The sequence below is a fragment of the Sarcophilus harrisii genome, chromosome 3, assembly GCF_902635505.1.
Source record: "Sarcophilus harrisii chromosome 3, mSarHar1.11, whole genome shotgun sequence".
Classification (NCBI taxonomy): Eukaryota; Metazoa; Chordata; class Mammalia; order Dasyuromorphia; family Dasyuridae; genus Sarcophilus; species Sarcophilus harrisii.
The window spans coordinates 235,794,043-235,816,888 of NC_045428.1; the positions used below are offsets into that span (position 1 = coordinate 235,794,043).

At 34.1% G+C, this 22,846-nt stretch overlaps 1 protein-coding gene across 1 annotated transcript in view; it reads right to left on the reverse strand.

Moving 5' to 3' along the window:
- ABCG1 (ATP binding cassette subfamily G member 1) overlaps nucleotides 1–22,846 on the reverse strand; it is a 94,029-nt gene that overhangs the window by 50,796 nt on the left and 20,387 nt on the right. The window contains exon 3 of the mRNA XM_003763379.4: nucleotides 2,267–2,384. Within this exon, the coding sequence (XP_003763427.1) occupies nucleotides 2,267–2,384 (118 nt within the window). The remainder of the gene's footprint in view (nucleotides 1–2,266; nucleotides 2,385–22,846) is intronic.

Consider the following 22,846-nt stretch of genomic DNA (forward strand, 5'->3'; position numbering starts at 1 on the left):
TCAATAAACATTTATTATATGCTTATTGTGTGCCAGGCACTGGGCTAAATGCCAGAAATAAAAATTTAAGTTACAAAAAGATCATCCCTACCCTGAAAGAGTTTTCAGTCTAATGGGGAAAGATAATACTCAAAAGAAAACTGAAAATCTGAGGGGATAGTGAGGAAAGAAAATAACTAGAACAGATTGATGATGGAGAAATACAAAAGCAACATAGCTGGTACAAAATTGAGAGAAGATTGTGCCAAGCCCCTTTCTTAAATGGAAGGCTGGGTCTTATAGCCCTACCTTCTAATTAGAGTTCAATAAGAGAGGGAGAAAATACTGATGATAAGTGAATGCTAGCTAGATGCACTTTTGTAAGAAAATAAGATTTCCCAGTGATGTTTCCTGAAAAAGCAAGATATGATGAAGAGGTCTAGAGAAGTTCAAAAGTTCAGAATAGTTTATATTTGAACTTTTATCATTAGTGATTTGAAAATTTTTGCATCTGTTTAATAGTTTGCTTTATTTCTTTTGAAAATTGCCTATTCATTTTGAGGTATCACCTCACAAATATCAGATTGACTAAGATGACAGGAAAAGATAATGAATGTTGGAGGGGATGTGGAAAAACTGGAACATTAATGCATTGTTCAATTAAATTGAATTGTGAACTTATCCAACTGTTTTGGCCCAAAAGGCAGTAAAATGTACATACTTTATGTTTCTGCATTGTCACTATTGAGTCTGAAAACCAAAGAGTTCGTAAAGAGTTCTGACTCCAGGTCTGACATTCTAGTCACTATGCCACCTACCTACCCTTACAATAATTACCATTCTTAATTGGAAATTTAATGTAAGATAATATAATAATATAATTCAGTGCTTCCATTCAGAAAAATATTAGTGGTTTTGATTTCCTTGATTCTATACAATTATAATTAATAATGGCTAACAATGATGGGATAAAAATACACAAAATTCCCATGATCTGATTTTGATTCTTTTAAAATAAAATACAAATAAAAGCTATACAAATTATGAGTTTCCAACAAAGCATACCATCTTTTAGTTTGGGAATGGAAGGAAGGAAGAAAGGAAAAAATGAATGAAGAAAGGAAGGAAGGAGGGAAGGAAAAAGTAAAGAGAGAAGAAAGGAAGAAAACCAGGAAGGAAAGAAAGAACAAAGGAAAGAAGGAAGGAAGGAAGCAAGGAGGGAAAGAAGGAGGGAGAGAGAGAAGAAGGAAAAAGGAAAAGAATGAAAGAGGGAGGGAAGGAAGGAGGAAAGAAAGGAAGGATAGAAAAGAAGGAAGAAAGAAAAGGTATTTTCCAACTATCTCATTTGATCCTCATAACAATAGTTGAGGAAACTTGAGACAAACAAAGGTAAAATAACTTATCCAAAGTGAGAAGGCTACTACATGTTGAAGGTCAGATTTGAACTCAAATCTTTCTAACTTTCAGGTCCACTGCACTACTCAGAACCCCTAAGATGTCTTATTCTTTAATGCTTCTTTACTTTTGTTCTCATTGGTACTTTTCATCTTCAAAATGCATCTCAAATCCTTATCATACCTTTTAATCGTTCTTCAAAACCTAAGGCCAGGGAAAACCCTTTTTTACTGGATCTAGGATTATACCTTAAAAATCACCTTCTCCAACCCCTTCATTTTATAGGCAAGATAACTTCCCACAATAAATACTAAGTATCAGACATAGGATTTGTCCTAATGACATGATGTAAAAACCAGTGTTCTTTTTCCTCCACCACCTTCCTTCTTGAAGTCTTCTCAATTCATAATAAAATCACCTTTCCCTGAACTCAGGACACTTTGAGGCATTTAATATTTACCACATACTTATCTCTTATTATTATTATTTGATTTTTTGTTTATATAGGTCCTGTTTCCTTAATTCAAGTATGAGCACCCTAAATGCAGACTTAGTTCTCTGTATCTTACATAGTCCTAGGTTCTTAAATTGTGGTTCACAACCCGATATGGGGTCTCATAACTGAATGTGGGAGCTGCAAAATTATGACATTATCAGTAAATATTTGATTTGTATACCCTTTTTATATATCTATATACCTGTAGTTATATAAAAAATTCTCAGGTGGAAAGGGATTGTGAGTAGAAAAAGTTTAAGAAAAGTCCTATAGCACCTAGAACAGCAGGGGGTTCAATTAATAGCTGTTTCACTCAACATTTACTCAATGGCAATAAATGTGCAATTGTAACAGATTGGGTAAAACCCTTGCATTCTTATTTTCCCTTTTAGTCACCTGTATCCTGCCAGGATGTTCATGAGTGTTGATTTTCCAGCTCCAGAAGGACCCATGATTGCAACAAGTTCTCCACTGCTGAATTTCCCTGAAATTCCTTTCAAAAGAGTCTTGTATCCTGAAAAAAGTACACCAATATTTTATTATTTTAGACATAATACATAATTACTTTAAACTCCCATATGTACAAACACATACACAGCAAAATTGACACACACCATATGAAATTATGTAAATCCAGTAATTAACTCCAGACATAAAGTCAATTATCTAACACCATGGTTTCAGCAATAATATGGACCCTGTGATTTTCTTTAAAGCTATTTTTTTTTCCCAGTGGAATTTCAGTGGTATACAGGAGCCTTTAAAACCCTTGAATTTGAATTAATTTATTATGATCCTATAGACAATTTCTTTTGAGTGTATATGAAATTTCAGCCCCAAATTATCTTAGACAAAATAGTAGAGGGAGGGCATGAAGAGGATTATATTATCCAGGATTGTATTGATTTTATTAAATAAATAATATGAAAAATTGTTGTTTAAAATGAAAGCCATAGATTTTAAAGACAAAGCTTTTAGATTGAGTCCTTATAGAAAAAAATCAGAAAAAATACTTAAATATCCAAGATTCCCAATAATATATTTCACTCCCATGCAATGAGTCCATTCAAATGATTATAAAAGAACCGTGTAGATTTTTGGGGAACTCACAAAACATTATTTTTTCAGTTATGTGGTGACAGACTTTCAATAATGTCTCCAGTTTTGGAGTCTATGTTCCAAAACCAAAATAATAAAATATGAAAGAAAACAATTAGATAATCATAACAATAATGCACATTTATATAGTGCTTTAAGGTTTTCAAGGTACTTTATTCACAACAATCTTATGAGGGAGGTATTACAAATATTATATTATCCCCCTTTTGCAAATGAGGAAACTGCTGGTGATACATGATGTGACTGTGTGGACAATTTTATCCAAAATTAAACTCTCAGGGGCATCTCAAGGTATAGAACAAAAGCTTTATTAGGATCTCGTGAGAGCCGGGTGGTCATCCAAACTCCGAGGAAAAGGGATGTGTTTGGAGCCAGGAGAGAGCCACCACCAGTGCCCACTTGTAACTTTTATACAGAGTACCCCAAGAAAATCCCACCCCCACCCCCAGTACTCCTCATATACATTCTGATTGGTTATATAGCTTGTGTTCCCTGATTAGGAACTGGAATGTTGACAGGTTATAAATCTTTCTTTCCCTCCCACCACATGATTTTTAAGAAAACGAAACTTAGGCTTGATCTACTTTAGTCCATGGTTATGAGCTACTTGCACTCATGACCAAGACCACATTATTAATAAATGTTAGCTCTAGTATTAGAATCTGAATCTTTTTAATTCTAAAGCCAAATGTCTTTCCTCAGGATCTTTAACATTGTATTATTCTTACATATAAGGGCTTAAGCTTTTTCCCTCTTGTAATGCCTTTTCATCTGAGGAATTTTTATATAACTCAGAGCGCAAAAGTATATAAAATATACAAATCAAACTTTTACTGATAATAAATTATGAAGAAATTTATTTTAAACTTACTTTTTAATAAAGACAAAAGCAAATGTGTATACTGATGAGATGGATGTGTTTTAAATCTTCATGTAACATATGATATCTTTTATTTCATGATCCCCCACATTCAGTTATGCAACACCATATAGGGTTGTGACCCACAGTTTAAGAAGCTTTGCTCTAGAAAGCAGTCCTTAGCCATATTTCACAGCCATTTCTTTACATTTCACAATTTTTTCAGGTATAGTCTTCTTTGAATAGAAGTTCCTAAGGTCTTGTTTAGAAGATGCTATGGGGGGTGGATATAAAAGACAAAGAACCACTACTGTAATAACAACTCATTACTGAGACTAAGTGTGTACATGGGGGAACAAAGACTTGTTTGCATTAAGAGTAGAGATAGGGGAAAATATAAGAAACAAAGAACCTAAAACTACTATGAACTGCTAAAGAACTAAGGCCTACTTATTCAAATGATATCATATTAATGTAATTATGAGCTAAGTTCTTTCTTTCTTACCGAAAGCATTCTGGTTAGGATTCAAAGCTCTATAGAGTTAATTAGATTCATTGGCTCCAGAAGGAAAGTTCCATAAACAGACTAGTTAATCCAGAAAGCAATTTTATAGTCGATAGTTTTTATTTTATTTACTAAATTGTCTGAATTTTCTAGGTCTCTCTGCCATTCCCACTGAGTCAGAAGAATAAGTCCTATATCCAGAACTCCTAACCTATATACAAGCATGTATATTCTCCTACTTGCAGTTATACTTCAAATATGAAAGTATATTGTGAATAGTATTATAGTAATATAGTTGTTAGAGCATATGAATCACCAGGACAACTATGTGGTACTAGATTGGCAACTCTGAAGTCAAGAAGACTCATCTTCCTGCTTTCAAATCTGGTCTTGGATGTTTACTCGTTGTTTGATTCTAGATAAATCACTTAACCATGTTTGCCTCATTTTTCTTATCTGTAAAGGAAATGGCAAACTACATATTTTTGTCAAGAAAACCCAAAATGGGGTAATGAAGAGTTGGACATGATTTAAACGAATGAACAACAAATATGAATCACTTATATTTTATAGGATAATTAACTATCTAGGCATTTTATAAATGATCATTAAATAAGAAATACAGATGTCTTAACAATTTAAAACAAAAAATGCAGAAATATATAAACAAGGTATAGAGTCTCAAAACAAAGCATATATGAGCAATTTACCAGTTTTAGAATTACAATCAAATGAAATTGAACAAAAAATTACCAAGTAAAAAATCTTGGTTCAGTCAGGTTTACAAGAGAGGCAATAAGGTGAAATGGAAAAAGGACCTATTGTTCAGAAATCAAATGATTGTTGTTATTTAGTCATTTCAGTCCTATCTGACTTTATGACCCCTTTGGATTTTTCTTGGTAAATATACCAGAATAGCTTGCCATTTCCTTCTCCAGCTCATTTTATAGGTGAGGAAACTAAGGCAAACAGGGTTAAGCCCAGGGTGACACAGCTACTAAGTATCTGAGGCCAAATTTAAATTCAGATCCTTCTGACTCTAGATCTGGTGCTCTATTCAAAAGGACTTGATTCAAATCCCACCTCTAATGTTTACTATAATATGATATTAGGAAAATCACATTATCTCTGTATCTCTTTAAGTAATCTCATCAATGCTTTAACCAAACATATCTATAGAGAATCTTTGATGAAGTTACCCAATTCCTTCCAGAAAGGTGACAGAGTCAAAATAAAGAAAAAAACCATATGTTGTTGGGTATGATTACTATGTGCACTCATTTTAATTGATTATGCTCGTTACAAGAATTTTTGCTTTCCTCCCCACCTTTTTCATTGGATGAGGTTGAGGGGCATGTAGGAGTACTAATAGTAATACAAATAAAAAGGCCACTGAAACACTTTTTTTATTGTATGTACAGAAGAGAACAGAGAGTTCATAAGAAAGCACAGAGAAGAGGACAGATTTGAAAGAAATTCTGGGTTTGTTATATATATTTAAAAAACTAGTATGAAATAGAGATCTATGATCTCATATATAAAGTGCATATAAAAATATTCTGTAGTACACATGAAAATGTTCCTTAGGGGGTAGTGTATTTAAGTTAAAATATATATATATAAATTTTAAAAATTAAATTTAAAATTGCCCAGACCTAATACAATCAGAGAATAAAGTGAAAATAGAAATATCTTCTAGTAGTCTTCTAAAAGAAACACCAAAATGAAAACTCCCAGGAATATCACAATCAAAATCTAGAATTTTAAGATAAAAAAATAAATAAAATATTACCATCAGTCAGAAAGAAAGAGTTTAAGTATCAAGAATCCAGTCAAGATCAGACAAGACTTGACAGTCATAAGGGAAAGGATAACTTGAAATATAATACTCCAGAAGCCAAAAGATAAAGACTTACAACGGATATAAAAACTTCAATGAGATATTATTCAGATTGAAAGAAAACTTTTTGAACTAATAAATAATATTACAAACTATTAAAAAAAAATAAAGCCAATAAAATAGACAAACCAGTATTTAGTCTCTTTAAAGGAGGGGTATGAAAGGCACCAAATTATCTACATGCAAAATGAGATAAGAAAAATCCCACAAAATGAAAACAAAATAGAATAGTAAAAAAAAAAAAACAAAAAAACCAAAAAACCTTTGCCCAATTATACCCCTCCAAAAGTTGACAATTTCAATAAAATAGATGAATAAATACAAAAATTATAATGCCCAGATTAACATAAGAAATAGATAATTTAAGTAACCCAATCTTAAGAGTAATTGAGCAAACTATAAATGAGCTTCCAAAAGAAGAAAAGAAAAACTATCAAACATCCAAAGAACAACTGATTCCTATGTTACACAGACTATTTGCAAAAACAGGAGAGGAAGAAATTTTGTCAATTCCTCTGAAGATACAAATTTGGCCTAAACCTAGGAGACAAATTAGAGAAAATCCTGTAGATTCACATTCCTAAGAAATAGAAATAGAAATTTTAAGATAAAATATTAGTGAAGACATCTACAGCAACCTATCAAAACATTTAAATATATATTATGACAAGGCATAATTTAAGCTTAGGATGCAAGGCAGATGTTGGAAGTAATCCATTGCTAGGATTTGGAAAAGGATGAACAAAGACTGAACATGGGGACTAGGGACAAAATACTTAAATAGAAAGCAATGTAGTCAAGCCAACAAGCATTAAATACCTGCCAGAGTGTCATGCATCTTGTTAAGAACTGTGAACAAAAAATAAAGCAAAGGGAAACATACAAATAAAGTCAAGGTGTTCAAGGAACTCAAATGGTGATCAGTGTTCAATACAAAGTTGAATTAGTTAATATTTCCAAAAGAAGAATTTCATATTGATAATAATCCCATGGCTCCAATTCACAAATAAAAGACATGTAAGAGAAAAAAAGTTGTAGTTTCCACACAACCATCTAAGAAATCTATGAAATTCCTAAAGCCCCTATATTGTGTAAATGTAATTATAAGGCATTTGCCTCTCCCCTCCTCACCCATGTTAGTAAAACAACTCTTTCTTAATATAAAGAATATGTTTCATAGTCACATACACTGGTTCCACGTTCTAGACATAAATTTCATATAGATGAGTTTAAAGGACCCCTAGCTACTGTCTGAGCTCACACTGGGTATATATCCCAGATGAAGATCTAACCATTTCCATTGCTTATAACTGTGCCTTTGTAAAAACTGCAGTAGAAACTAATTTTTTCCCCTACCAATCATCCAGGCTTAACCAGAGCAGACCAGCCAGCTTAGTCATTTAGGCTGACTTTCTGATAGGTTGGGAAAGCCCACCTGACTCTGCTCAAGGAAAAGATAATCCAATAGCATTAGTAGGGTGATCCTGTACCCATGTAAGCAAGGACAGCTTCTGGGAGACAGTTTCCATTGGTCTTGCCCAATACCATTCCTAGCCCTGTCTTTACAATAAATATCAAACATTGTGCATCATACATTATCCCAGTTATTCCCAGTACCAGCATTTTCTGTTATGTTTTTGACACATCTGATTGGCAAAAAGGAGAGAAAATATAAAAATGCTATCCTGTCCAACCATCTCATTTAACAGATGAAGAAACTGAAATTAAGTTCACATACATCCCATAGCTAGTAGAAGCAACATAGGTAAGAACTGAACTCCAATCCTCTGACTACAAAGATAATATTCTTTTCCCTATTCCACACTGTCCCCAAGTTAAAACTTATAGTTAGGAAAGAGTGGGTTTTAATCCTATCTCAGATATTTAATGTTTGTTTGTTTAACATGTTTAATAATGTTTGACTTTAGGTAAGTTATTTAATCTCTGTGAACCTCGGTTTTTTCATCAATAAAATTGAGGAAATAATACACTTACTTCACAGGGTTATCATATCCAATGATATTGGATGAAATATCCAATGAAATAATATGCAAAGTGCATTTACATATATAATTTATAGAATTGTGACTATCTATTAATGGTATGTGCCATCCTCTTAATTGGTTGTACTGAAGTTTACCTATCTGTATCCAGTGCTAGTTACATACATAAACACACACACACATATCTCCACATTTATATATGTATACCTACATATATATGTATATATATATATTTATATATATATATATATCTGTGTGGGGGTGTAAATGTGTATACACAAAGAGAATTTTTTTTTTTTTTTTACAAAGCAGTTTTAAATGAGGTCAGATAGGGTACTAGTCAAGAAAAGATACTTAAAAGAAACAAAGAAAAAAATGATACAATTTAAATTGTTATAAAGGAAAGAATGTATCCTTTAAACATAGACATATATACTGAATCAAAAGAAATGCTCTACCTTGAGTTAATCAACATTTGTTAAAACTACTACATAAAGAAAGGAAGTAAGTTCCTGGAACTATTCAAAGTCCTATGTGTTTTCCTTTGTAATAATAAAATAGAAGTCAAACTTAACTTATCGGTAAAATAGAGGGAAGGGGTGTCTAGCCCTAGCATGTGAAAAGATAGAGGAGAACAATTTGTTCCATTGGCCATGAGGCAACTTAAGTAGGTTCTGTGGAGTGCTAGGTACTTAGTTAGACATCAGAGACTCTAAGATCATCCAACGCATCTTGAGCCATTACTAGTTATCTTGACTTTGTCCTGCCAATGGACTGAGATGAGAGAGTGAAACTAACAACTTTGTGCAACTCTACCTCATTTTAATACAATTAATGCATGAATCAAAAGATGTCATTGATGCCATTTTACCTTACAGGCAAGTGGTCAAGTATTTATACACTGGGAAGTGATAGTCACAAACCTGCATATAAGGAGCACAGGGTCATTTTTTCACTGGAAGCAGAATTGGGATTCATCAGTCCCCTGAACATTTTACAAGCAAAACTAATCTAGTCAACAAGCTTGAATGCCTACTAAAAGAAGAGAACAACAGATTCATGATAATGTGATTGGCACTTGTAGGAAAATGATATACTACCATCATCAGAACCTATGCTTCCACCATGATGAATCCTGATAAGGTAAAAAAGTTTGATAAACACCTGGAAACCTTTATTATTAATGTGCCCAAAGAGGATGAGATTATAATTCTGGGTGACTTTAGTGTAAAAGTAGGCTCAGACTACTAGGCTTGGCAGGGAATCCTTGGGAGGAATGGAATTGGAAACAATAACAGCATGAATATCTGTGCATTTCATGACCTCATCATCAATACTGTCTTCTGTTTACCTTAATGCAATAAAACTTTGTGGAAGCATCCTCACAACAAACATTGGCATTTAATACACTATGCTATTGTAAGGAGAAGAGACAGGCAGGATGTGAAAATAATAAAGGCAAGATGTCCAGCAGAGCACTACATGAACACAGACATCCCCTCCAAGCTAAATGTTTGCATTTGACAAAAGTGGTGGCTCCAGGGCAAAAATGACTACTAGAAAAATTAATATCAACAGATTAGAGAACTTCTCTGAACCAGAACAGTTAAGTTGCTAACCTAGAGTTGACACACAGCAACAGTAAACAGAAAAGGAGTGGGCAGCTTTCAAAAATTTGGTATATGGCACTGCATTTGTTCATCTGGGTCAGAACACCAAGACTGGTTCAATAAAAATGATGGGAAAATACTGAAACTACTAAATGAAAACTGAGAACTTCACAGAGCATACCTAAGATGATGGCATCTCCATCAAAAGTACAGTTCAAGCAAAGGTTAGAATTGTAGGATTCTTAGATCAGTAAGAAGGCAGGTGAAATTCAGTTTTATGATGATAACAACAATCCAAAGCACTTTTATGATGCCCTGAAGACAATTTGTGGTCCAAAGATCTATGGTACATCTCAATTACTCAGTGCTGATGGAGCCACATTGATTTGTGATAAGGACATTGTCCTAGAGAGATGGGCTGGGCAGTTTCAAGAGAGTTATCAATCAGTGCTGAAGCCATTGAGAGTTTACCTCAGGCTGAAGTCAATCCCTCCTTAGTTGAAACTCCAACTGAAAAAGAGGTTTTGAATGCCAGTAGGCTGGGTTAAGCACCAAGTGCTTGGTTCTTTCTATTCTATTCTAACTGAAATTTACAAGGTGGGGGTTTACTGCTCACACAAAATCTGACTGAAATTATCCAAATTACATGACAAGAGAAGGTTATCTTCCAGCAATTCAAAGACATCTCCACTGTCCAACACGTTGTTCTGTGACAATCACAGCTAGGTCTCTTAGTCATTGTTGGCAAGATTCTTGCCATTGTCCTCTTTAATAGGCTGAATCTTCATCTGGAAGATTGTCTTCTTACCTGAGAGTCAGTGTGGCTTCAGAAAAGGTCAAAAAAAAAAAAAAAAAAAAAAAAAAAAAAAAAAAAAAAAGGTCAATATCAGTTTGCTACCTGACAACTCCAAGAAAAATTCTGGGAACAGAACAGAGGTCTATGAACAATATTTGTAGATCTGACCAAGGGTACTGATACTGTCAATCTTGAAGTTTTGTGGGAAATTACATTAAACTTTGGTTGCCTGGAGAAATTCATCAGTATTGTATGTCATTTGCATTATGGCATGCTTGCCAGCATTCTGGATAATAGACTATGCTCTCATGCTTTCCCAGTCACCAATGGATTTAGCCAAGGCTGTGTATATGCTCCCATGTTTTTAGCATAATGTTTTCAGTCATGCTGTCAAATGGCTTCAATGAGGATCATTGGTTAGCTACCAGACTGAAGGTCTAATTAATTAATTAGTTTTCTATACACATTGCTTTATGAATCATTTGGGGAGAGAAAAATCAGAACAAAAGGGAAAAATCATGGGAGAGAAAAAAAACAGAAAAAAGAATATTGCATGTGTTGATTTACATTCAATCTCTATAGTTTTTTTTCTGGATGCAGATGGCATTTTCTATCCAAAATCAATTGGGATCGTTGGACCATTGAGAAAAATCAAGTGTTTCATAATTGCTTATCACACATTCTTGCTGTTTTTGTGTACAATGGTTCTGCTTGTTTCACTCAACTCAATTCATAAAAATGTTTCCAGGCCTTTCTAAAATCAACTTGTTCATCATTTTTTATAGAACAATAATATTCCATTATTGATGGTAAATTCTTCAACTTGAAAAGACCAGCACTAAAAAGAGGGAGATTTGGTGTGTGATTTTTTGTTTGCAGATTTTTGTATACTCAATTCAGCCTCTGAAGCTAAGATGCAACAAAGTGTGGCTCAATTCTTTGCTGCTTGTGCTAATCTTAGCCTAACAATTAACATCACAAAAACCCAGGTGATCCATTAGCCAGCACTACACCATACATAAATGAAACCATTGGTTACACAAGTGGAATAGTTTTGAATAGCACAGGTAAGTTAACTTGCTTTGACTGAATACTTTCCAAAGATGTATACATTAATAATAAGGTTGATGCACACATTGTCATAGCTACCCTAGTGTTTAGGAGGCTCTGGAAAAAAGTGTGGGAAAGAAGAGGTAATAGACTGACTATTAAACTGGACGTCCACAGAGCTTTTGTGTTGACCTCATTATTGTATGGCTTTGAAACCTTAAACTCTACTGCAGAGGGTACAACACTGATGGGCTGGTAGGTTGCTCAAAGGCCAACCATCCACTTGACAAAAAGATTATCTTACAGAGTACTCATATAAGGCAAATATTCACATCATAGTCAGAAAAAGTGATACAAGGACACTCTCAAGATCTCTCTTAAGAATTTTGGAATTGATGTGAGACATGGGAGACACAGGCGCAGGGCTAGTGAGTATGGTATGCCCTTATCAGAGAAGTTGCTATGCTCTGTTAGCAAAACAGAATTGAAGTAATTCAAAGGAAAAAGATGTACAAATTTAGATAATCCACCCCAAATATTCACATGGATGATTTATGCATAATCTGTAGTAGAACATTCTGAGCTCATATTGGTCTGATCAGCTACAATAAAACTTATCGTAACTTGACCTAACAAAGTGATGTCATTTTGGTCCTCTTTGAGAATAATGGATGACAGCTGACCAACTAATGACATAAAAAAGAAGGTGAGTTTCTGGAATTATTCAAAGTCCTATTAGTTTTCCTTTATTATCTAAAAATGATTGAGAAAAATGAAGATATAAAAGGAGATATTCAGTAACTATAAAAGAAACATCACTCAAAAAAGACAAAAAAGAATAATAATGGAAAATATAGGAGAAATAAAATCAGTTATGTTTTTCCCCAAAGCCACTTTCAAAGGAGTGCTAATAAATCTATGGAGGGAAATCAGTACCAAGGAACTAAATCAGACAGTACAAGTCCAGGGTCAGTGGTATGGGGCTATAGTTGAGACTAGTCAGAAGAAGTTCGCTTTCATTTGGAAAACAGTCCAAAAGATGTTCTTTTTTAAAAAAATATATCTTTGATTTTTTCTATATCAACACAATTTACTCCATCCATCCTATCCTGAGCTCCATCCACAAAACAAACAGTATTTTTGAAAAAGAAAAAGAAAAGAGGAAAATAAGCCTAACTGATCAATATATTGAAGAAACCAATGTGCTGTATTTGTGGACTTTCCACCTCTGCAAAAAGATGGGTTTGTTGTGTCTTCTATCTTTTATTTTGAGTTGCATTTGTTCTTTATAATTTTGCAATATTCACTTGTAAACTGTGTGTGTATGTGTGCTTTTTCCACTTACATTGTTGTATTCATTGTATAAATAATTTTCTTGGCTCAGCACCAGTTCACATAAATCTTTCTATTCTTCTCTTCATCAAATGCATTATCTTATAGTATAGCAATATTCTGTTACATTCATGCACCAGAATTTATTTAGCAATTTCATAATTGATGGGCCACATTTCTGCCATTCTTTTTTCTATAAAAAGTGATGCTACAAATATTTTGTTTATAAGGACTTTCTCCTTCTCAATGGTTTCTTTGGAGTATAATCTCAGGAATTTTTGTTGTTGTTTTCCATTCATTTTTGAAGAGTTCCAATCATAACAAGGGGCAATGTTTTGATCCCATGCACGAATTGAAATTAAGTGAGCAATAGTTGCCCAAAGTCATCAGCCCCTTTCTCTCTTATAAAGTCCAGTAGCAAGACAAAAATAAAAACAACTAACTTATTCATAGGATGCTTTGGGTGATCTTGGCATTTTTTTTTTTTTATTTCTGACCAAATTCTATGTATTCTACAATCACTTGCCACATAACCACTGGAAAAAATTGTTCTGAACCATCTCTTCTGCCAGGAGAAATCTTCACATACTCGAGAGTAGACATCCTTTAACTCAATAATAGGTTTGAGGCCTATTAGTTGCCCTTTATCTGATTTTAACCCCCCTAAATGAGACAGTTTTACCAAGGTGTAGCCACTGCATATGCCAGAGTTTCTTGGAGTCATAGCTAAGGATTGAATGCTAGATTGACACCAAAGGTAAAGAAACAGAAAAGAGAGAAACTAGATAATTATAGAGATCATGAATCAGAATATGAGGGTCTGGAGCAGATAGAAAAAGAAGATGGATAATAAAGAGAGTGAAATAAATCAATCATTTTTGGGTAAAGTGAACAAAAATAAAAAATTAAAAACTAATGAACAGGATTAGTTGAAGGGAAGAGGAATGAGGAACTGAGAGAAAAAATAGGGTCTGAAAATATAAGTAGAAAAAAGAATACTGAACAAAATACTAAAGAGAAAAAGGTAACAAACAAGAAGAATTATGGTAACAATCACCTTTAAAAAAAGATGAAAGTAAAGTAACTGAAAGAGTAGAATACTGTTCTTATAGCAGAAGAGGGAGAAATAATAGCTTGAAAACATTTTGGAAATTAAAGAAAATATAAACCTAACTCATATTTTAAAGATGAATTATTAAACAATCCAATAAAATGAAAAAGAATATGAGACTTGACAAGAAAACAAAACCTTATAACTTGCAGCTTATAAGAAACATATTTTAAAAATAAAGATATACACAAAATAAAATCAGGGTTGGGGGGGGGGAGGATATTATGCTTTAAGTGAATCTAGGGGGAAAAAAACAGGAGTTGTAATCATGCTATCTGACAAAGCAAAACAAATAAATGAGAAAATTCCAAATTTAAAAAGAGATGAACAAGGAAAGTATATTATGTCCAAAGAAACCACAGGTAACAAAGCAATATCAGTAATAAACTTCAATACTCTGAATATCTTAGTATCCAAATTCAATTCAATAAACATTTATCAAGTGTCTACTATGTGCTAGGGACTGAGCTAAACACTAGAGATACAAACTGCTAGGAACTGCTAGGAGGATAGCATCACTGGACCAAACAGTAAATTCTGGGCTGTAAGCTTTAGGAAAACTGAAATGGTAGGAGGCGGGTAGGAGGGGTAGGAGGAGGAGGACTTTGAACACCAAATAACATTTTATATTTGTTCCTGAAAGCTATAGGAAGTTCATTGAATTGGGAGGGGCAGATAAGAGGTGTATGTGTGACATAATCAGACTTGTGCATTAGAAAAAACATCTTAGCAGCTAAATGGAGAAGAGATTGTAGTAGGGAATGAGTGACTTGGGGCAGGCAGACCCACCAGCTGACTACTGTGGGAAGTAAATGAGAGTGGATAGTAGAGTTGTGGTAGTGTCAGAGGAGAGAAGGGAGCATAATGGCAAGATGTGGCAAAACTTGAAATCAGCAGGCCTTGGAAACAGTTTGGATATTTGGGGTATGACAGAGTGGTTTTGAGAAAACCTCAAACTTAAGATAATAGTCCATCCAGCCCAAACTAGTTGGGGGGTCAATGACCTGACGACCAAATCATTACTGGACCTGCTTAATACGCTGATTGAATATTAAACAACTCACCCCAAAGGAGGAATTTCCCACCATTTTTGAACATGAGATGTATGATGGGGGGAAAAGAACATGTTTTATACATATTAAGGGGAAACATGTAGTGGGCATATCAGAAAGACTGTAACCTGGATTAAAACGGATCAATCCTATCTCTGACTATCTCTGATGGGAGGGGCTACGTCATGCAAGCAATTATAAAGCTTCCCCCATTTCTGACTCCTCTTCCTGAAGAAGCACTTCTGACCAGAAATGTTAAGATGATTTTTTTTACTGTTTTTTTTTTATTTTATTATAATAACTTTTTATTGACAGAATCCATGCCAGGGTAATTTTTTACAACATTATCCTTTGGACTCACTTCTATTCTGATTTTTCCCCTCCCTCCCTCCACCCGCTCCCCTAGATGGCAAGCAGTCCTATATATGTTAAATATGTTGCAGTATATCCTAGATACAATATATGTGGGCAGAACCAAACAGTTCTCTTGTTGCATAGGGAGAATTGGATTCAGAAGGTAAAAATAACCTGGGAAGAAAAACAAAAATGCAAACAGTTTACACTCATTTCCCAATGTTCCTTCATTAGGTGTAGCTGCTTCTGTCCATCATTGATCAATTGGAACTGAGTCAGATCTTCTCTTTGTCGAAGATATCCACTTCCATCAGAATACATCCTCATACAGTATCGTTGTTGAAGTATATGATCTCCTGGTTCTGCTCATTTCACTTAGCATCAGTTCATGTACGTCTCTTCAAGCCTCTCTGTATTCATCCTGCTGGTCATTTCTTACAGAACAATAATATTCCATAACATTCATATACCACACTTTATCCGACCATTCTCCAATTGATGGGCATCCATTCATTTTCCAGGTGCTAGCCACTACAAACAGGGCTGCCACAAACATTTTGGCACATACAGGTCCCTTTCCCTTCTTTAGTATCTCTTTGGGGTATAAGCCCAGCTGCCGGATCAAAGGGTATGTATGCACAGTTTGATAACTTTTTGGGCATAATTCCAGATTGCTCTCCAGAACGGCTGGATTTGTTCACAACTCCACCAACAATGTATGAATGTCCCAGTTTTCCCGCATCCCCTCCAACATTCGTTGTTATTTTTTCCTGTCATCTTAGCCAATCTGACAGGTGTGTAGTGGTATCTCAGAGTTGCCTTAATTTGCATTTCTCTGATCAATAGTGATTTGGAACACTCTTTCATATGAGTGGTAATAGTTTCAATTTCATCATCTGAAAATTGTCTGTTTGTATCCTTTGACCATTTATCAACTGGAGAATGGCTTGATTTCTTATAAATTAGAGTCAATTCTCTATATATTTTGGAAATGAGGCCTTTATCAGAACCTTTAACTGTGAAGATGTTTTCCCAGTTTGTTGCTTCCCTTCTAATCTTGTTTGCATTAGTTTTGTTTGTACAAAGGCTTTTTAATTTGATATAATCAAAAATTTCTATTTTGTGATCAGTAATGGTCTCTAGTTCATCTTTGATTACAAATTTCTTCCTCCTCCACAAGTCTGAGAGAGAAACTATTCTATGTTCCTCTAATTTATTTATAATCTTGTTCTTTATGCCTAAATCATGGACCCATTTTGATCTTATCTCGGTATATGGTGTTAAGTGTGGGTCCATGAAGATGATTCTTTAAGATTCTTCTTTAATCATTTTTCTCTGATATCTGATTTTCAGTGTCAAGAGTGTTATTTCTAACATTAGGTACTGAACTCAATAAAGAAGGAAGAGAAATGACCTGGAAGTGTATAAACAATAACTCCCAGAATTATGATTGGGTAAAAAAATGGATGGTATGGACCTCAAATAAGAGGTTACTGAATGAGAGATGTAAGGGGAGAGAGCCTGAGAGGTTAAATACTCAGGAGGATATAGCCAGCACATGCCAAAAATACCATTTGAACCCAGGTATTCCCAACTACAAATATAGCACTCTATCCACATAAAACTATCTCTCTACCTTCATTTGGTTCTTTAAGAAAAAAACTTGGTAAATCTTAAAGTGCTTCACAAATGCAAGGTATTATTATGGTATTAGGTTTACCATCATGGAAAGTTCACATTCCTATATTTCAATTTAAATTTAGTGATTTTATACTTAAGATTGTTGTTTTTGTTCAGTCTTTTCCGACTCTTCATGACCCCATTTGGGGTTTTCTTGATAAAGATGCTGCAGTGGTTTGCCATTTTCTTCTCCTCATTTTACAGATGAGGAACTTGAGGCAAACAGGGTTAAGTGACTTGCTCAGGATCACACAGCTAGGAAGTGTCTGAGGCTATATTTGAAATTAGGTCTTCCTGACTTCAGGCCCAATGCTCTATTCACTGTGCCTCCTACCTGTATAATTTATATTTAAGAATTATATACTCTATAACAGAATGTTTTAGGTTATATTTGAGATTAAATATCACTCCTTAAAGACACAGGATCCCAGATTGAAAGCTGTAGTAAAAATTATCTACAATTCTCATTTGATCCAGTAAAACTCTCAAAACACTAAACTGTGATGCCCAGACTAGGTTTCTGGAGGATTTCTGGACAAGCCTTGGTCTTAGGTGAAGGAGTGATGAAGGCAGGAGAGCCACCAGGAGGATCTCTGTTTCTGTCTCCATCTTCTGTGTCTCCTCTGTGTCTGTGTCTGAGTCTGAGTCTGAGATTGAGTTCCAGCTCTGAGCCCTCATCTCCAGTCCTCTCAGCCCTTAAATACCTCAGTCTGATTACATCATTACATCACACTAAGTATATGCCAACTAGAGTGATTACATCATTATATCATACTAGAGTGATTACATCATTATATCACATTAAGTAAATATGAACTAGAGAACCATTATCTCATCAATTACACTGAGTAAGCACTCTGCTGTAAGTATCCTTGCTTCAAGTAGAACATAAGTGGTCACACCCTCCCTGATTTCTCAGGGAGGGAGGTAAGAAATTCTATAGGGAAAAAGGGGAGCTAAACCAGATATTTTTAGCAGGTTTCCTCTGGGCTGAAGGGTCTTATACCTCACTCATCATTCCCCCACTATTTGCGGTGCTTTACACTAAACAACATTATTACATTATGATTTTATTCACACCTTCCCCAGTTATGAATAAATTTCAAATACAGGTACTTTCAAAAGGCTCCTAGGACATAAGAAAAGTTGTGTGTGTGTGTGTGTGTGTGTGTATGTTTTATTTCACTATTATATTGTTTTTCCAATATTTGTAAAGATAGTTTTGGAAGATTTTGAGTTCTAAATTTTTTTTCTTTTTCTCTCTCTTATTTTTCCCTTCTCTAAGGTAACAACCAATCTGATATAGGTTATACTTTTTTTTTTTTTTTTTTTTTTTGCTGAGGTAATTGGAGTTAAGTGATTTGCCCAGCATCACACAGCTAGGAGGAATTACATGTTTGAGGCCATATTTGAACCTCATGTGCAATCATTTACATATTTCCATATTAGTTATGTTGTGAAGGAAAAATCAGAACAAAAGGGAAAAACCATGAGAAAGAAAAAGCAAACAGATAAAAAAAAAAGATGAAAATAGTTTGCTTCAATCTGCATTCAGTCCTCTATAGTTCTCTTTCTGAATGCAGATTGCATTTTCTATTCCAAGTTTCTTGGAATTGTCTTCAATAACTGGATTGCAAAGAAGAATTAATTTGATCATAGTTGATCATCACATAATCAAGATGTTATTATGTATAATGTTCTTTTGGTTCTACTCACTTCACTCAATAAGCAAAGTTTTAATGAAACAAAATTGGTAAAAAAAATTTTTTTTAATGAGAAGAGAAAGATACTAGATATATTTTGCTCAGGGATCAATGCCACCAAAAAGTTTTGATTTTTAAAAATATATATATATAATAAATATCACTAGGAAACACCTTAAAGTCAAAATATTATTAATCTTCACTTCATCTAATAATCACATTTTAGAACTGACTTATCAGGGAAATTTGGAAACAATAAAACTGCAGTTTAATGTTCATTGCTTCAGCTTCTTTAAATATATTAATTTTTGTCTAGAATTTGCTATGGTCATTTTCAGCTGCACGTTTAGAATACATCATTATAAGATACTTTCTGCTTAAATTCCTAAAGTAATTTCCTTCTTATTTTTATGTGCCACAAGGCAAATTTTCCAATCTTTAATTGTACAATTCACCTTTTTAAAGTAGAAAAAATATAATTTTTCATAACAAAACTGAAACCTAAAGCAATCTCAAAAATATTTCAAAATTAAAGCTGCTGAGATATGGTAATTTTAAAATACTAAATTATTACAATGATTTTTCTGAAAAAGGTAATTCTGACTTTTAAGTGATATTTACATATAAATAAAAATAACACTTTTTTTTTTTTACTAAATTTAAAAAAAGAAAGCAACTATAGACAGAAAATAATCATTCTAGATTAAAACTTTTAATCAGATCTATTTTGGTATAGTTATTAAAAGAAAAATTAAGCCAACCGAAATGCTAATAGAGAAACTAAAATATATAGCCTTTATTGACAAAGAAGCTAAACATTCTTGTTTTTCATAATTACAGATAATAATACAGATCAGAAGTAATCTTAGAAATCATTCATCTAATCTATTTTTTTTTTTCATTTTATAAATAAGGAAACTAAGGCCTTTGAGAGAAGAACTGACTTAGTCAAGGTCACACTGATAATAAGTGACAGAAGTAGTTTTTGAACTTGCATCCTATAACATGATAAATCATTATTCTGCCATGGATCATAGAAATGTATAAGTATTATGCTCCTGATTAAGCAATCTATTCAAACCCAAAGTGTATAAAATGATTTGTCTACTTTAGAGAAAAGGGAAAAGCCCAGAGTAGGGGGGAAGGGGAAGGTGGAGGGGGCGGGAGCGGGGAGAAGAGCCAGGGAAAGGAGAGAGCTCTTATTACATGGCATCTTTTCCTAACTTAGCAACAGAGTAAAGAACAGCCAATAGGAATGTACTTCCTCTAGATAATGCATCATAACTGAGGTTACTGTAGTGCATTGACCGAAAGTAACACCCTACTTAAGGCAGGGAGAGAATTCTGTTCTGGGCATGCGGCAGAGAATCTGCTGCAGTGCACCTAATCACAAAAGAACAGTCCTTTTACTAATTTCTCTCTCCAAATATTATCACAAAATTGAGAAGAAAATTCTACTTCTGATCATTTACAAATCAGGTCTCTTAAACAAGGAAATGTTTCAGGTAGTCCACATCAGAGACACAAGCAAATAAATGTCTTGTTTAAATGAAAGTTGCTTGAAAGCATTTGTAACCATATCCTAGTAGAGAATTAGAAGATATTTATCTCAAATCCATTTAGACATTCTGACAAATCCAGAAGAATCCCAGCCATTTCTTTCCTGCTTTTCAAACAAAGGAAAACAGAGCTATCACAAAAGAAAAGGTAATTTGAAGAAAATCATAAAGAGGTCCTGAGAAAAGGAAAAAGAATTTAGTAAATCAAGCTATAAGGAAGTTTTCTACTATAAACCTCAGTGGTCAGAAAAAGGAAAAATAAACACATATGAGTATCCTAGAAGTTATTTAGAAAACTTCAATTTATAAGAAGTTTCTTTAAATAAAGAGAAAATTAAGCTAAGTAACTAGGTTTTATTCGATTTCTCCAAATGGTAAATTTTCTAGATACTAATGTGTCTGTTTTGTTTTGTTTTTAAGAAGAATTTTTTTAAAAAAAAATTTGTTTTTACTTCATGAAATAAAAAAAATTTCCATAATATAGTATAATTTTAAGATGATTACACATGAAACAGCAAATTTATCATGTACAACTTGTTATTCTTTTAAAATACATAATAAAGTTATCATGTAAATTTCTTTCCCCCCCCTTTTTTTTTCCTTCCTTCCTCTCTGCTTTAACTGTGTCTATCATTACATACAAATTTAGAATAATGAATAAATAAAGAAGCATTTATTAAGCATTTACTATGTGCCAATCATTATGCTAAGTGCTGAGAAAAACAGGGGGGGAAAAAAGACAATTCTTGCTCTTGCTTCTAAGGAGTTCATATCTCGAAGTGAAAAGGGAAAGAAAACTGGGGACATGATTGGTTGTTCATGCTCAAAGAAGAATAAAATGACATCAGTACATTTGGGATCAAGGTGCAGTATGTCCAACTATGATCAGACCAATATAAACCCAGAAGACTCTACCACAAGCTGGGCACAAATAGTTCATATGAACATTTGGAGTGGAGATATCCCTACATTTGCACATTTCATTTTTCTTTTGAGCTACTGCAATCCTGACCTGCTCACAAACTATGGGTGCTTTCTTTGACGCAGGTACGGCATATTGGGTGGTTCTATGCCAATGACTCTCCATGTCTCACAATCAGTTACAAAGTTCTTCAGAGGAACTTTGAGAATACACTTATATTTCTTCTCCTCCTCCTTCTCTTCCTCCTCTTCTCTTCCTTGTCCTCCTCCTCTTCCTCCTTCTCCTCTTCTTCTTCCTCTTTTTCTTTCTCCTCCTCCTCTTCTTCTTTCTCCTCCTCCTCCTTTTTTTCATCCTCCTCCTACTTTTTTTCCCCTTCCTCCTCCTCTTCCTCCTCTACTTTTTTCCCCAGAGAATTCCAAACATTGGGACATCTCTGGAAATGTGTATATTGACTCCATCATCTATGGGGACAATTATGAAAAAAATGCTGCCAAAGTAAGTAAATTTATCCATAGCATTCAAAAATTTTACAACTGTTATGACTGATGGTTCCATGAATGGTGGGATGCTGGTTGATGGAGAACCTCTGTTATTTTAGTGTCAATCCTCTGGCCAAAATTAGCAGAGGTAACAGATAAAGATAATAGATACTTTGTTACATCTCAGCCTCAGAGGTTGCAATTGTGCACAATCATCTGTAAACAAAAAGTTGTACACCAATTCTTTCTCCCTTTAGTCTTGGCTTGTGGCCTTTTTGAGTTAAATAATTTACTTTAGTGTGGTGGCTGACCTGATTTTCATCCTCTTAGAAGTTATCTGACAACACTGTGGAGAATATGATGCTAGAAAGCAGGGAAGCAAGCACACAGCCCTGCTGCACTCCATTGGTTACCGGGAAAGCATCAAGAATATCATCTACTATTCAGAACCTGTGCAATGCATAGTATCATGGAACTGACAAAGAACAATAATGGGCTTAGTTCAGAATTCAATGAGTGGCACCCTCACTTAAATGAAAGCTCAGGGAAGAGTCATTCAATCAGAGAGAGGAGACAAAGTAGAGAATACTTCTAATGTGGGAATTCCAGGCTTTAGTGACCTTTCAATATGAAGAAGCTGATTACATTTTATTTGCATTTGGGGTTAAGGTTGGTCCCCCTTTTCCCAGTTGTAAGCATTTATATCAGTAAAAGAACTGGATATAATGTAATCTCAGAGAAGAAAGTAGGAGCCATGTTTGTGGGAGTGACAGGAAGCCAGATTTCACGTCAATAAGCAAGAATTTTCTAATACTTAAAATCCATTCAAAATGCGAGGAGTTGCTGCATGACTTGGTGTACATTCAGCCATTTTCAAATAAAGCTGAGAATGCCATCTATAAGGATCTTGCATTGCAGGAATTCCTGCTTGGGTGAAAGTTA